This window comes from Synchiropus splendidus, chromosome 5, assembly GCF_027744825.2.
Source record: "Synchiropus splendidus isolate RoL2022-P1 chromosome 5, RoL_Sspl_1.0, whole genome shotgun sequence".
In the NCBI taxonomy this organism is placed as follows: Eukaryota; Metazoa; Chordata; class Actinopteri; order Syngnathiformes; family Callionymidae; genus Synchiropus; species Synchiropus splendidus.
The window spans coordinates 4,963,000-4,979,202 of record NC_071338.1 but is presented as its reverse complement, the minus strand read 5'-3'; the positions used below and the strand labels follow the sequence as shown (position 1 = coordinate 4,979,202).

At 41.8% G+C, this 16,203-nt stretch overlaps 1 protein-coding gene across 3 annotated transcripts in view; it reads left to right on the top strand.

Moving 5' to 3' along the window:
- LOC128759302 (potassium voltage-gated channel subfamily H member 4-like) overlaps positions 1-16,203 on the top strand; it is a 35,518-nt gene that overhangs the window by 16,727 nt on the left and 2,588 nt on the right. For all 3 annotated transcript variants that reach the window (XM_053866174.1, XM_053866175.1, XM_053866173.1), the window contains 10 exons: positions 42-199; positions 307-508; positions 660-854; positions 2,074-2,273; positions 2,445-2,694; positions 4,422-4,636; positions 9,143-9,181; positions 12,158-12,546; positions 13,211-13,302; positions 14,693-14,769. In XM_053866174.1, coding sequence (XP_053722149.1) covers positions 42-199; positions 307-508; positions 660-854; positions 2,074-2,273; positions 2,445-2,694; positions 4,422-4,636; positions 9,143-9,181; positions 12,158-12,546; positions 13,211-13,302; positions 14,693-14,769 — 1,817 coding nt within the window. The remainder of the gene's footprint in view (positions 1-41; positions 200-306; positions 509-659; positions 855-2,073; positions 2,274-2,444; positions 2,695-4,421; positions 4,637-9,142; positions 9,182-12,157; positions 12,547-13,210; positions 13,303-14,692; positions 14,770-16,203) is intronic.

Genomic DNA, 16,203 nt, shown 5'->3' with positions numbered 1-16,203 from the left:
TTTGTTCAATGGACGATCATGTTTTTTTTTTCCATTTCTAGATATCGTCTTAAATTTTCGCACGACATATGTCAGCCATTCGGGCCAGGTGGTGTATGAATCACGTTCCATTTGTATTCACTATGCCACCACGTGGTTCTTTGTGGACCTGGTTGCTGCCCTTCCCTTTGACCTTCTGTATGCCTTCAACATCACAGTGGTGAGTGAAACTTTTAGCAGCTCCATGTTGGCAGACTTCAAAGACAATATCTCCTGTCCTACTTCTCTCCCTTCCTTGCCTCTGCTGTGCTGTGCCCTCCATTCCAGACCTCCCTGGTCCATCTGCTGAAGACAGTACGTCTGCTAAGGCTCCTCCGCCTGCTTCAGAAACTGGACCGTTACTCTCAGTACAGTGCCATGGTACTCACACTACTGATGTCTGTGTTCGCACTGCTGGCTCACTGGATGGCCTGCATCTGGTACATGATCGGACGCAAGGAGATCGAGACCAATGACACCTGGGACATCGGTGAGTTCTGGTAATGTGGATAGACAGACAGACAGACAGATAATGTTGAACTGGGCATGGATGTGTATACATCTGCTGTGCTTGTCTTTGGGATGTGAGGCCTGGTGATGAATGAATTCCCTGACTGGCCCCCACCCATCTCTCACTTAAGGTTGGCTTCACGAACTTGGCAAGCGTCTGGAGATGCCGTACATCAACAGCACTGTGGGCGGCCCAACAGTGCGGAGCTCCTACATCGCTGCCCTCTACTTCACCCTCAGCAGTCTGACCAGCGTGGGCTTCGGCAACGTCTGTGCCAACACTGATGCTGAGAAGATCTTCTCCATCTGCACTATGCTTATTGGAGGTCAGTCGTGGACAAATCAGGTCAATCTCTATTTGTTAAGTCATATTTATCGTCTCAAGTTGAGGCTAACGTTTCATTACAGGCCACACAACGGCCTAGTCGTGCCACTCTTGCTCTCCATTCCAGGCTTGGACGGGTAGCCTTTCTGCATGTTCTCCCTGTGTGCTTATGGCTTTTCTTCGGTTTCCTCCGACAGTCCAAAACTCACATGCTCACGAGGTTAAATAGATGCTATAATTTCCCCTTGGTGTGCGTGTGTGTGTGAATGGTGTTTGTGCCCTGCTTCTCGCCCAATGAGCGCTGGGATAGTCTCCTCGCAACCCTGACTAAGCTGTGGTTAACTGACGACGTATGTGTCATTTCCAAATTCAGACATGGGTATCTATAGATAAAAACAATAAAATGAAGACGTATCTGAACACAGCAGTCCATGATGTTTTCTGGGAAATAGAGTGAGTTGAAGCGTTTAGGACAGGGGTCTCAAACCGATCCTCACGTCTCACTTTGACGCAAATACGGTCACCATGAACGATTCTGCCTTCGGGCCTTGAGCTAGAGATAATTGTGGCAGATTCCCGAATTAATAGGAAAGACATTGAAGGAACCTCACTTGTACACATTGAATCATGACACCACTTCCTGAACCGCACTTTCCTTTAATTCACATGAAGATCTTGTAGGTGATTGTGCAAGACTGTTTCAAAATTCAAAAGTCCTGTCATCTCTTTCAAATTGAAGAAACACCTTCAAAGCACCATAAGGTTTTTTTCACTGCAGTGAAGAGAGAAATGGCTGTTGTGTTTATAGTCATATCACCATTCAATCATTGCAGTCAAGGTGTGCGGTAAAAAAAATAAACTCACTCCTACCCTGCCCATAACTTCCGTGCCATGTTTACAAAAATGAAAAATGAGAAATCTGTAGCACCAGTGATATCACCAAGTATGGGATTGTTCTATGGCTTATGTTTGTTAGAGACTTGCACAGAAGAAGCAAATGCTCTATGGGGGCAGGTGTTATTCAGTAAACAATGAGCGCCCTCTTGTGGAACTTCGTTCAGGCACCTGACGTCTGATACCTGGGCAGTTTTTCAAACGAACGAAAATATGGAGCAGCATCAGTGCACAACAAACAAATCCCCATCTGGTATTTTCTCTTATTGGCTTGTCATACTCCTGAAGTCACACTGTATGCTTTTGTGTCCCCTCCACTGCACTAGCGCTGATGCACGCTGTCGTGTTCGGAAACGTGACAGCAATCATCCAGAGGATGTACTCCAGGCGCTCCCTGTACCACACGCGTATGAAGGACCTGAAGGACTTCATCCGTGTCCATCGACTGCCGCAGCAGATCAAGCAACGTATGCTGGAGTACTTTCAGACCACTTGGTCCGTCAACAACGGCATCGATGCAAATGAGGTGGGAGTTCTTACTTTGCGACAGTCACTCAATCCAAACCAGTGGGACGCTGCATCACAGCATGCAGCTGCCCCAAAATCATGTCCTATTGCAGCTCAGCAGTGGCTTGCAGGCCCACCCTCTCATTGCCTGTCAGTGACATACCTTGTTGTACGTGTCATACATTCACAGCTCCTGCACGACTTTCCTGATGAGCTGCGAGCTGACATTGCCATGCATCTGAACAAGGACATTCTCCAGCTGCCTGTCTTCAAAGGAGCCAGTCGCGGCTGCCTGCGCTCTCTCTCGCTCCATATCAAGACCTCCTTCTGCGTCCCAGGAGAGTACCTGATCCGTCAGGGTGACGCCCTGCACGCCAACTACTTTGTCTGCTCCGGGTCTTTAGAGGTGCTGAAGGATGGCATGGTTCTGGCTATATTAGGTTCGTATAACTTTGCTATGTGTCTGATAGAAGGCCCTCACAAGCCTGTTGATCAGCTTCGTAAAAATAAATGACTTCTCACAATAGAGGTCGAAGCACCCAAATCCCTTTTTTTACCTGGCCCTCTGAGGATATGCAAGCATCCAGTAATAACCCTTTAATGTCAACTCTTGCACATCTTCTTTTTTGCCAAATTAACATTTTTTTCTTCTAATACCATCACACATTTTACCAATACTTAGCCAACCAGTTCATGCTCAGGTCAAGTATACTGTATATTATGCAGTACAAAAGTCCTTCAGACGTGCATGGGTTGATTAAATGGGAGACATTTCCCATGTTGTCTGCAGTCTTAGTAAGATGAAAGTTTAAAAGATGAAACTTAGTTTTACAAATAACAAATATGGCGTCTACGCAAAAGGTTCTTGTACCTTTTATGTAGATTGTACTGATTTCTTTTTACCTACTGAACTAGACATCACAAAGGCCGGTTCATGTGGCTCCCAAGGATTACGAGATAGATGGTGTACTGTGCTGTGTAAATGGTGACACTGATGGTCGACATGAAGCTACTGTTTTCTAATGATCATCTTGAAGGATGATGAAGAGTTGGCTGTAAGTGAGAGGAGCCAGTATTTGCTTCCCGAAAGACAGCGCTGCAAAGGCTTAGTGGTTGAGTTTGCCACGCCAGAGTCTCTCTATGGAATACAGCGATCCATACAGCAAATATTTCACAACAGTCCTTTTCACCGAGATGACCAACTGCATTGCATGTTTTGCAGAAAACTGCACAATAGTACTCTACTTTTCACTTGTCTGGGTTCTGAACTTTTGTGTCCGCTAGAATCTGTGAATCCTTGGGAGTCGGTGAAGTGGATACACATATTGAGCACCAATGAACTCCTTTTGGTGAAATAAAACCATGAACTTTATGTTGTCCGCCACATGAGGGCATGAATCAATTAAGCATCTCAGACCAGAGACTCACCGTTACACTATTCCAGGGGTCGGCAGGCTGTGACTCCGAAGAGACTCCATGAGACACTTCACCCTCCTAGTTGCAGCTCCCGTTAGTGTTGACTATGTTTTGCTGCTGCAGACTGTATTTCTCTCCCTGGAAAAGGAAAAAAATGGCTGTTTTGAATCTAAGGGCTATCAAATCCTGCCCTATACTTGGGAGTTGAAATCCAGCAACCAATCTTACCAAGATGATGTGAATCGGATCAGCTGCAATTCAGCTGCTCTAAATACTTCAGTGATCAATATATTTGAGTGGTCAAGGAGAAGAGTAGTTTTTGTCTGCCCCAAATGTGCCACGGTCCCCCAGAGATTGTAACATTGCACAATAGTGTGTGCGCATGTGTGGGTATCAAGACACACCTCATGCACAGTCTGGTAATAACTGAAAAGGTTCAACACCAGCAAAATACTTTTTTGGACTGCCCAACCACTGTTGGAAAATAGAGAAGTGCTGTGCATATTTTTAATGAGGCTTCTGGGACGCCTCGGAGCTGTGGTGCTGTGTGCCTGGTGGATGCCCCCTCATGCACTAGAATAACATTGCAGTAACAAGGGGTTGCTGAACGTTCATTTTGGTCATATACTTAGTCATGAACTAGGCATGCAGTGATAATTGTTTGTCAACACATCACTGTTGGTTACAGGAAGACAAATTAAGATATCACTAAAATAGTAATAAGATAAAGGTTTGTTGTCTGTGTTTTTAGGTAAAGGAGATCTGATTGGATCGGATCTACCTGGGACCGATCATGTGATTAAGACCAACGCAGATGTGAAGGCTTTGACCTACTGTGACCTCCAGTACATCAGTGTGCGTGGCCTGAAGGATGTCCTAGAGCTCTACCCTGAGTATGGCAGCGTGTTCTCCTCCGACATTCACAACAACCTGACGTACAACCTGAGGGAAGGCAGCCAGGATGAGGTACTGAAAACAACATGACAGAAATTGACATTCGATGAATCAATTTCGACGGTTGTTAGCAACAAAAAATGCAGATAAACAAGACTTCAGTTTCAAGATATTAATGAAATGCTACATTTTATATTCTTCTTCTTGACTTTAAAGGAGGCCCGCAAGATTCGAGGGAAAGTATGACGATTTTTTTTAGCTAAGAATTGATATCATGATTGTCTGCCACAATTTTTTCCTCATGAAATATGAAGTTTATTGCCCACATACACCAGACATATGAAGTTTGAGGTGCTAATAAAGATTTGTAGTAGAGAATCTCCTATCAGGGCTTTTGCTGCCGATCTCCAATACCGATCACATGGATTAACCATGAATTTGTAATCAAAATGATGAGACCTTCTTTGTACATGATGTGGAAACATGAACCATTAAATCATTTTAATTCAGACAAGTTCTAATATACCTCTTCAAGAAGGCAAAAAAAAAAAACCTTGCAGAATGCAGCAACTATTCTGTCAAAAGGACAACTGAAAAACATATAATTTGATGTGAGGCATCGCAGTTTGGTGAATCTCAAGAGGCTTTGCTATGTCCTTGAAATATTGATACACTGACCGCTTGTAGCGGGACTCTGAGACAGAGAGCACTGCGTTTATGAAAGTTTCCACTCTAGGGGCTTCAGACAGATTCAGGCGGCTGACAAAACTGCACCTGACTCCGCAGCAACACCTGAAAAAGGATGCTCATCTAGTTCGGTGAAATTACTTATTATTTCTAGGGCATTTAGCTTAGCGTTCTGAATGTCACGCTCAGTCACAGACTGCTGCTGAGGAACCAGCGCTCTCACTGTCACTAGCCCGGAAAACTCTGTGCTGTACCATCTGAGCCTCCCAACTTCTTCATGAACTATACCCTTGATGTAAGACAAGATCTGCCTGAGCAACCACGGCGCTGAGCGACCAACATTCCTCAACGTTTGCTCTTTCACACACCTCTACACTTGTCATACATAACCCCAATAACTTCCACTGTCTACCTTTTTGATCTCGGGGCCCACCTTTTCCAGAACAAATGGGTCAAGGGGCCCATTCAAGGAACAGAATTGATTTATTACTGTGATTATTAATTTCTGATTTCAGAATTACTGATTTCATTTCATAACCATACATGTAAACAAAACCAAAACCTTGTGAAATGATGTGAAACCATGTGATCAGCTAGTATTTGCAGATGTTTGTCATCGAAAAATACACTTTATGCAAACTGTTGACTGAGAAAATTGGAAAAAGTGTGCATCCTGAATAAAAATTGGAATAATATAAATATAATAAAACAACGTCTATATATATGTATATTTAAAAAATCGTTTTAATAAATAAAATAAGTAAAGTGAAAATGAAAGTATTGCCATAAAAGTTTCTAATTAATTAAAAAAAAATGCTCCAGTCCTTGTTGACTCCTGTATTGATGACCATGGAGCACGCATAAATTCATTTTATAGGAAGACGCACATTGTGTTTTCTGGTCTTGACACATTTTGAGGGCCACAGAGACAACACACTAGACCCTAACAGGGAAACGTTGTCCTGCCAGTAGACATAGCATCAAGGGCCAAAGGGCTGCCAGTGACTTGAATGTCACACCAATTACTCTGAGCCTCTGTGAAATCTAGCTTCCACTGCATGGTGAGAGCAACGGCAGGCATTGACTCTCAAACCATGTGACAACTCACAGCTTGATAACAGTGGACTGAACCCCCGTTTGCATGAAGGTGGCTAATTTTAGAAAAGGACATTTCACCCTCTCCGTTTTCCAAAATAATTGCTTGTTCACGTACAGGTATCTGTTTAGAGAACTTGTAATTGTTACATATGGCAGTCAAACTAGCTATAAGCTCCTTAGTAAATTTGTACAATATGAAACTTATGATCTGGGAACCTCAAAGAACAATATATGACAGTATTTCCATGTACATTTACTTACGTACGTTTCCTTAGTAGCTATGTGTAATATCAAACTTATATGAATTAGACAAACATCAATAAAACTTAAAGTTATCCGCAGCGTTGCATATATGATCGACACATTTTTTAAAATTTTATTGAGTTTCTTTTTTTTTTTAAACACAACTCTGGAATGTTACACGTTTATAACTGTATCATAAGAAGAGAGCTGCTTGTCTATCAATCGATTAATAACATTACATCTCTAATATTCAACACAAAATATTCGCAATTCAGTGGCAAGAAATATAGAAGACAACTTATTTTCTTGCTGTGGAAAGATTTGAAATATCGCTGACATTTGTTTGAAAGTGCATACATTACATTTTAAAATAAAATGCAAATGTCAATAATCCATTTGGCCCAACTGACCATCACCACTGCCATTTTGGATTTACTGAGAACATGAATTGCATAATGTTTTTACATAAGAATAAACGTAAAGTTGGTCTTGTGCCGTTTCAGTTTATTTACACTGGTTACACTGGGCAGAAATGTTTCCTATTCAATGACAATCTTAAATATCACATAAATATCAGTTGTCTGCATACCATCCAGCTGACTGTGGACAATGCATTTATGGCCTTTTTGAACGCCTGTGGGAAAGTGGACAGTTGACATGTAGTTGTGTTAAGTTCTGCTTCTTCTGACTAATGTCTGCACTGTGCACTTAGCATAGTTTCCTATGGCGTATAAACATTGATCAGCCTTATCAATGAAGTGTGACACTCTAAAAATACTCCCATCCTTCAAAAGTTCTATACATTCTTACACTACAAGTATAAGCACAACACCTATAAAACTGTGATTTATTACTGGAGTTGATATTACTTTTTATCGTTTTTTATATATTTGAGGTGGCAGTATACAGTAACAAGAAGCTGAAGCCCACGATAGCCAACCAGACTCCTGAAAATAGCATCAGCACCAATGCGTCTCTTCCTCGTCTGTATTTGTAAATGCAAACATCATTTCTGCTGCTCCTGAAGGAATACATGGTGGTCGCACTTATGATGCGTGTGCAAGTTCGGTTGCACACTGAGACGTCTGCCATCTGTCTTTCCTCTGTTTTGCTCCATTTACATGCTAAGATGCAAGTTTTTAAAGAGCTCCACTTTGCAAGAAACTTTAGAAAAGCATCACTGTTTGAGTATAAACAAAGGGAGTAGATGAAATATTTGTTTCTAAAAAAAACATTTATGTGTAAACGGGGATTCAAACAGGAGAAAAATGATCTAGAAAAAACTAAGACATGAGTCAACTGGCCTTTGGGTCTCACGTTCACTTGGCTTAATCTAGGTTTGACTGCTACTGTTAGTCTAACTACAAATATCAGCCAAATTGTACTGACAGCAATCAGGCACATCTCCGTTACGATCCAAATTCTGCTGCAGTTGACCATCTGCTCTCAGTACTCTCAAGCACATAACGTGGTTGTGCTTGGAAGCACAATGTGTCGGAATAGAACACTTTCTGACTCAGATAATATGATTGCAGTCCTGACAGTCTTACTCAGCAAGATCTCGTGAGTTAATGGCCTAAGCAGTTTCAACTCCTTAAAGAGCAACCCAGTCTCAAGGAAATTCGTTCATGCTGTCACAAACATTTAATCTATTGCACCTTGCATGAGGGCACAGAAAACGCCTTTTTTTCATTCCGAGGAGAACAGAAAAAAATGAATGGAACTCGATTGCGGCATAGTCACTTGCTATTACGTCGTACTGCTGCAATTTATTTGTGCTTCTCCGACCCCTGTCACAACATTACCGCCACACAAGTCGCTATTTCACCACCTGGGTTTGATTTTGGTTCTTTATTCACTGACTCTTGTTCCAGACTGCTCTCCGCTCTCCAGTGGATCAGCAACAACACAGACTGGAAACAAACTTCGCATTTTGTGCACGGACGTTTCCTTACATCTTCACAGAGCAAAACGACTGCAGACTAATATGTACATGGTTTTTATGGGTTTAGATTTGTCTGAAACAGTTTGCTGTTCTGTTCGGAACAAAAAGAAATAGATTAAATATACATGGAACCATGAACGAATTGTCTTGAGATTGGGTTGTAGAGAGTTATTAAGAGTTTCAAAAATGATATGAAGTGATTTGCACTTATCTTATTGAATAGTTTAATAAAACAAATAAACTGCCACTATAAAACACATAAAAATGAACAAGTGAAGCACCCCTGCATCAGATGGAGCTTTTCATGAAGAGGTGAATCATGTTTTACAGCCATTAAATCAAATACTGTGTTAAATTAGCACAAATGCTTGTGAAATGTGATGACAAATGTATAGGCTATGGGAATGTGGTTTTAAATGCATTTGACAATGACCTGTGGGCATGAGCATTCACATGAATGATAGTTTTAACGTTTTACCCAGACAACCTATTCTTGATCAGCTGAATCGTCTGAAGTTGTGAAGGAGTCACTGTTAACTTTCCCCCCTGAATTGCTCTGCAAATAGGGTGAACAGTAATCTTTGATGTCTACCTTGTCTTTGCAGGGCCACAACAGGTTCTCAAGGTCACCCAGGATTTCTCACGTAAGTTGAACGGTATCTTTTAACCTGAAACTGCTATCCACATATTTGATTCCGATTGGTAATCCGTGGAATCCCGCTGTGAACGCGGCATTGTGGACTGATTATAAATACAAAAGAAGGATGAAACATGCTCGTGGCTATCGTGTAAAAATAGTTTCATTTTCAAGTTTCTGGGTACTAGATATATTTATCCAAATGTAGTGTTAATGCAAATTTCTTCTACATCAATCAACATGGCTGGTGTTAGGCTTTATTCAAGCTTTTAGACATAGTTTTCCACCTAGTTTTCAGTTTGGATTACTTCACCACAGAAATGGTTTGGTTGCAATAATTTTGTTAAAAACAAAATCAAATTGCTGCAAAATCGATTCCTTTTGAGCATCTCAGCATTCTTGTTCATGGGTCATTTTGTCACGGTTCAAGGACTTGGAGCGGGACCCAAGTGCAGTGGTGAAAGTCACAGTGAGGCAGGAGCGAGTTAGAATATTTTAATAATTAAGCAACAAAGAAAAACCACAACAGAAAGCGTCACCGAACCGGGAGAAACAAAGCAACGTCTAAATGTCCAAACACAGTCACCAAACTAGCAGAAGTCCATAAACATGAGTAAGAGTCCAAACAGAAAGCGTCACCGAACCGGGAGAAACTACCTCAAACCTGGAAACGGAGAGACGAAAGCCCAATGAACAGAGATAGTGACAAAAGAAACCAGGAAACACGCAGAAACAGGATGAAACCAAAACACTAACTCAGGCACCAGGGTTTAAGACAGCGTAACCAAAAAACAAGCTAGCTAGCACACAGAACGAGAGACCGAACGACAGAGAGCCAATTTACCGCAGGGAACTAGAGGAGCAATCACAGGGACACAAATGGAGACGATCTGGCAAACAGTGCTGGAGTCCAGGTGCTCTAATACATGGGTGATCAGTGGTTGATTGGCTCCAGCCGTGTGCCACACAAACAGGAAGAAACGGAGGGAGAAAGCAAAAACAGGACTCACGTGACAAAATAAGAGCAGAGTCATGACACATTTAGCATTGCCGTGGTACAAGGGATTCACTCCAGGTTGGAGTCAATTACAAATAACAGGAAAGATTCCGTTCCTGGAAGCATCCTGCTAACTGGGTCAACAGATAGGAAGCCTCAGGGGTCTTTTAGTTCTCCATCTCCACAGTATCTCCACAGATGATTTTCTCTCTGTGTGTCACTATTTCGGTTTATTTGAATTTTCCATGTTATGAGATCTGAAAACCAAAATTTAAGAATGTCTTCTGGTGCAACTCCTTCTAATCTCCAGCTCCACAAACATATATTCATGATAAGATTGCTCATTGGACTGAATCTCACAACATAGCGGTCTGATATTGAATTTTAGATGCATTTCCTTGTTGATTAAAATACACACAGTGGGTATGATGTTTCAAAGAAGACGTGGTAATAAATTAGCATAATATATAATACATTATTAGGCCCTGTCCCATTACTCCTCCTTAAATCTTATTCTTGGTTTTAAGTGCACTAAACAGTTAATTCCCTTCATCAAGGGGAAATCTTTCCTTTGAAAATGGGACACCACTAAATACAAATTAGCATCAATATCAGAAAGCTTTATTGCCGATGTCGGTGAGGATCCCACCAACTTGGAAAGTGATTTGGCACATCAATAATGAACAAAATAAACAAAAAAATAAATAAATAATAAAAATACATAATAAATGAATAAAAATAATAATAATAGAAGTAGTTAATAATTAAACAACATACAACAAGACTGTACACAAATTGATCAGTCTGATGGTCGAGGGGAAAAAGCTGTTCTTGTGACCGGTGGTTCTGGTCTGAATTGACCGTAGCCTCCTTGCCAGTGGAAAGTTGGCTCTGATCCGACATGGACATCTGATGTGGCAGTCTGCAACCTCTCAGCAGAATGCACAATGCGCTGTAGTCTGCCCTTGTCCCTGGAGGTGGTGCTGCTGTACCACACTGAGATAGAGAAGGTGAGGATCGACTCCATGATGGCTCTGTAGAACTCCATCAGCATCTTCATTGGCAGTTTGCGTTTATCCAGTGTGTCCTTGTGTCTTTGTAATGTAACATTCCATTTCAAATATAGAATGAGATGTTTATCTTCTTTGTAACACAGCTGTGTGGAAGTCACGAAAATGGATAAAAGCAATACAGTGTATATTTGTGCTGAGGGGGATAAATAGTTGCATTCTACACCCCTGGTCGACTCATCACTATTGAGGAACTGCTTTCCCCGTCAAAGAATCGCTGCTGTTTCCTACAGTACATTGTAACGAAACCTGACAAGTTTGGCATCAAGTTTTGGGTGACTTGCGCCTTGAAATCACAGTACATTTGCAATGTCCTCCCATATCTTGGCAAGGACCCCAGTCGCCCATTCCTGGACAACAAGGGCAGAACTGTCGCCACAGACAATATTTTTACATCGCTGTCCCTTGTATGACGACTGCGTAGCTGGAAAACCACCATCCTTAGCACAGTCAACAAGCCTACAGTGTCTCCCCCTCAGCATACGCCCTCCTTGGGTGTGCCAGTAATGGTCTCCTTTACAAACATTGGAGCTGTTCGCACCTGAAAGCAAGTCACTAGGTATTAAAGGTAGATAGGTCAAATGACCCGTTATTTTCTTGAAGTTCTTAGTCTGGTCCCTCAAAAAGGAGCTGTTTGCCATTTGACAAAGGAACAATGCTGCTGGCAACATAGCTCCTTGGTTTTTCAACATGTCCAAACTTCGCTGTGACTGTGAGCCAATAATAATTTGTCTAAATCCCAGGTTACAATGCCTCTTGGTTTGACCGAGCATTACACCCTCTGTATCTGGGCTTAGCTTCAGGTCCATGTATTCCTTGACAGTCCGAAACCGAAATTGAAAATAAGGATACATACAATTCCTACTGGACTGATGTCATGTCTCTGCTTCGGTGTCTGTGGTTTTGTGTGAAACAGGAGCCCAGACTGGATTCTTTAATAGAACAGAACAAAGCTGACGATCTAAGTGATGCCTTCCATCTTTCTCCTTCAACACGTTCACGCCGAAACCTTCTGCTGCCCAACTTCAGTAGCCCTGTCCGCCGCACATCCTTGGGAAACCTGCTTGGGGATGAGCTGCGCCAGTTCAATGCCCTTCGCCATTGCCGCTCCCCAAAAGTCAGTCGCACTTTAATGGGACCAAGCTCGTCTCCGCAGCCTTCAGCAAAACAAGAGCACGTCAGCTGTGTAGCTACCTCTGCTGCTGCTACAACATCCTCCAGAGGTGAAACTGGAGATGAGCAGAAGCCTTCCAACCTACTCATTCCAACTGTCACATGTTTTGGACCGTCTGACCTCAGTCCAAGGTACAGTACAAACATGGTGGTATTTATTTACTTATTTATTTTCGTTGTCATGCGTTCCTTTGTTTCTGAAAGCTAGTTAATGTGTCTGATCATATGTTCATTATTAACACATTTTGCTTGTTACCAATGTGGCTGTTTTTCTTGCTTTAAAAAATGTGAAGTATATCCTCAAATGCATCCAATGATCTCCTGATGTGCAAGTTTTTAAAACAAAAACACACCCCAAAAGTGAGTTTTTGCTCCGATGAAGATCTGTGTCTGTGGAAACCACTCTACCGGGGCCGTCAATAGATTAAAATCTTAATCTTGTTTAATCCCACTAAAGCTGTTAACTCCTGATTACTCGCAAATTAAACTCTAAAGCTATATGTAGCTCTGTCTCAGATGAGTTGCATGTAGAACAAATAAAAAAGTGTATTGTAGGTTCTTTTTCTTCCCCATTGTTTTGATGTATTCATGATGTATTGTGAAGTCCAGAAAGTGCTGGTCCAGAGCTCTCAAATGTCCATCCTTTTCTTTGACCCTTACCTAAAACCCATACGGATCTGAGCTAGCAGTCTCTCTCTTGGTCTCTGTTGTCTGCATTAACTAGGAGCTCAGGTGACATTTGAGGAGGTTCTACTGTTACATTAATGTGGCTTCTCCTCTTCAACCCACCTGCTAGGATTGTGGACGGTATCGAAGACAATGGCCACACGTTTCAGTTCAACACGGATCACAGCCAACCCAAAGTCAAAGCAGGTGGCGGGAGTCAAGGTAATCCAAAACCATCTCTTGGACTCATCTGAGTTCCAGATCGCAGAAAGATGGTGATGGAACACCAGGGCCAATCTGCCTTCTATTGTGGGGAATGTTGGGAGGCAGAGGGGATTCCAACCTTGTGCTGATCCATTGAGTGTCAGGACACGTCAAAGGGTAACTAAGGTGAAAGCAGAAGTGGATAGTGCCAACATCTTAAGTGCTTGTCAATCAGTCCATGAGAGTATGACAATTGTGAAAATACATAGCAGCAGGTAGCTTCACAAATATAAGCTCAGGTTAAGCAGCCAAATAACTTCAAGGAAAAATATTACCATAATTTCTGGGCAATAGAGAGCACTGAAATATAAAATTATATTATATTACTAAATTTAAGTAGAAAAATAGATCTTGTTCATACATATGCCGCTCCAGTCTATAAGCCAGAGGTTCAGAGGTGCTGTCTGCACTGTGGACAGGTCAGTGGTGCAACGGCTTAAAAACGCTTTTCAAAACGGGGTCCAGCATTGAGAGTGAGGAAATAGTGCAAACAAGACAGCGTTCAGGCCATTTAAAGCCTCTGATTTCATCCATTTTATCGCCTCTGATTTAATCTGATTTCAGCCTGTAAAAATCCATATATTAGCTGCGCTGTTGTATAAGCCGCAGGGCTCAGACCGGGAGAAAAAAGTAGCTTATAGTATTATAGTAGGCTTATAGTACGGAAATGACAGTAATTTTTATCCATCTTTGTTGCGTGGGGCTCGACCGGTAAATAACCAATCGCAACAAAGGTGATTTGGGCGTAGACTGTTAACGTGCACAGGAATCACGACAGAGAAGATATTTGTTCAGTACGTTATTTGAGATTCAAATTATTAAAAAATACTTTCCCCAGGTTTCCTGCAGCATAATACCATGCAATCCACTGAAAGAAACTAAACATAAAAATGAATGACTCCCTTTGGTTCTCATTCACGTGGCACATGATCTCATCCAAGCAGAGGCAGTACCCTACCAATTCTGATATCTCCGTTCCAGTCACACATGGAAACCTGCTTTTTTACTACAGTATGTCAGACAGATCCAATGATGCCAAAGCAGTGTGTGAGAAGCTAAAACTTCCAGACTGAATGCCTGAAATTGTAGTCACAGTGTTATTGCCGGTTTTGGCTCTTTTCTGGTCCAATACTCCTCCCTAGGTTCAGATTGTCTTCCTCCTCTTTCACATGGTGCCCCCAGTATACAGTATGTTTCAATCCTTACGTTAACTGGAGAACTTGAGAAATTATGATGCAGTCTAAACACTCTTCTACTGAAAATGGGGAATCTATTTCACTCTCAATTTCAGAATGTAACAATACATATGTGCAAACTCCACTGTTTATGTTTGTTCATGTGTTTTTAGATCCAATACAGGTGAACACAACACTGCTACAAGAGACTGAGGAGATCAGGCAGAGCATCAGTCAGCTGCACAACAAGGTATCATAACTTCTGTCTTCTCATTTTTAGACAAACATCTCCCTACATTGGTCTAAAAATTCCTGTTAAAGCCACCAACAGTGTCCACTACAGCACACAGACTGTAAGCGCCAGCCATACAGACTTAGACCAAAGAAGGAGCTGATCTGGAAAATAAACAAGCACATCTTACATTACAGCAGTAATTTTGGAAATGTGTGCATCAGAGCTCCTCCTCTGGTGGACGATAAAAAGACCATAAGGTAAGGACCCTTGACCCGAAGAACAACGTGATCATTTTAAGTCAGACAGCAGAGATTGGTCAGAGAGAGTCCATACAACATATACGCTGGATACATCAGATCTACCAGTGTTTGGAAATTACATGGATTCTGTGATATTCTTTCTATACACTACGGATCTATGCTGATGGGTTGATTCATCCATCACTGGCAGCTGAGCTGTGCATGGTGCTACTCTTCCACCACACTCACAGTGAAGAAGCGAGTTATTCTTTAACCTGATGTGCCTCTGACTTCACCACACCTTCACGACAGAATGATTGAGTGTTTCTTGTAGGAACCGTCACGCCAAAGACCGCAGATTTATCAGAGCTAATGGCTAACATGACGTCTCACTCAAAACCTGTAAACTATCAAAGTTAGCGCTGTTGTTTAAAAGTTGGCTAAAAAGTAAATGCAAAACCAAACAAATTTGCCCCAAAATGTGAAGAGATAAAGAATAATTGTTGTGAAGCAAGCTGAGGCAAAGAATGTAAAAGATTAGTCGGGAAATTCCCAAACTGCAGTAAAGTTCTTTGGCCTAAATTGTCAGATATCTTTGCATTAGGACCAACACTGACCAGAAACTTGCAAGTTAGTCTCAAAAATACGTGAGATAGAGATGCAGTTACTTATAATATATGAATCATGATATGTTTTTGCCCATCCCTTCTTGAAGAGATGCTCAAACCAATACATTTTTGGCAGCTTGTTTCTGCAACTAGCATGCCAATATAGACGAGTAACAGTAAATATTTTCACAAATTATAAGGGATTTTCTACAAGACATTCGACTAAGCACAATTGTGCTTTGGCTGAGGTTCCTTTGGTGGGGTGCCTTGGGATTTTTTTAATGAACAAAGTGTGTCGTGGTTTAAAACAAGGCTGGTCAGTATGCAGACGGAGCCACGTGTGCTCGGGACCCAAGTGCAAGTGGTAACCAGTAGCGAAGACACTTGTAATTCACAAAATAACACAGACAGAAGGAAGAACCAAGGGCGTCACCGAACCGGGTGTAAAATACGAACAGAACTCAGGGAGAAATCTGGAAACCGAATAAACAAGAATCGATCAAATCACACGGCCACATCACTCATTAAGAACAAGTCGAGAAAGACAAAATAGACCCAGTCAGACATAATTGTGGTGATAAAAAGGCCAGTAAAAACAGTTA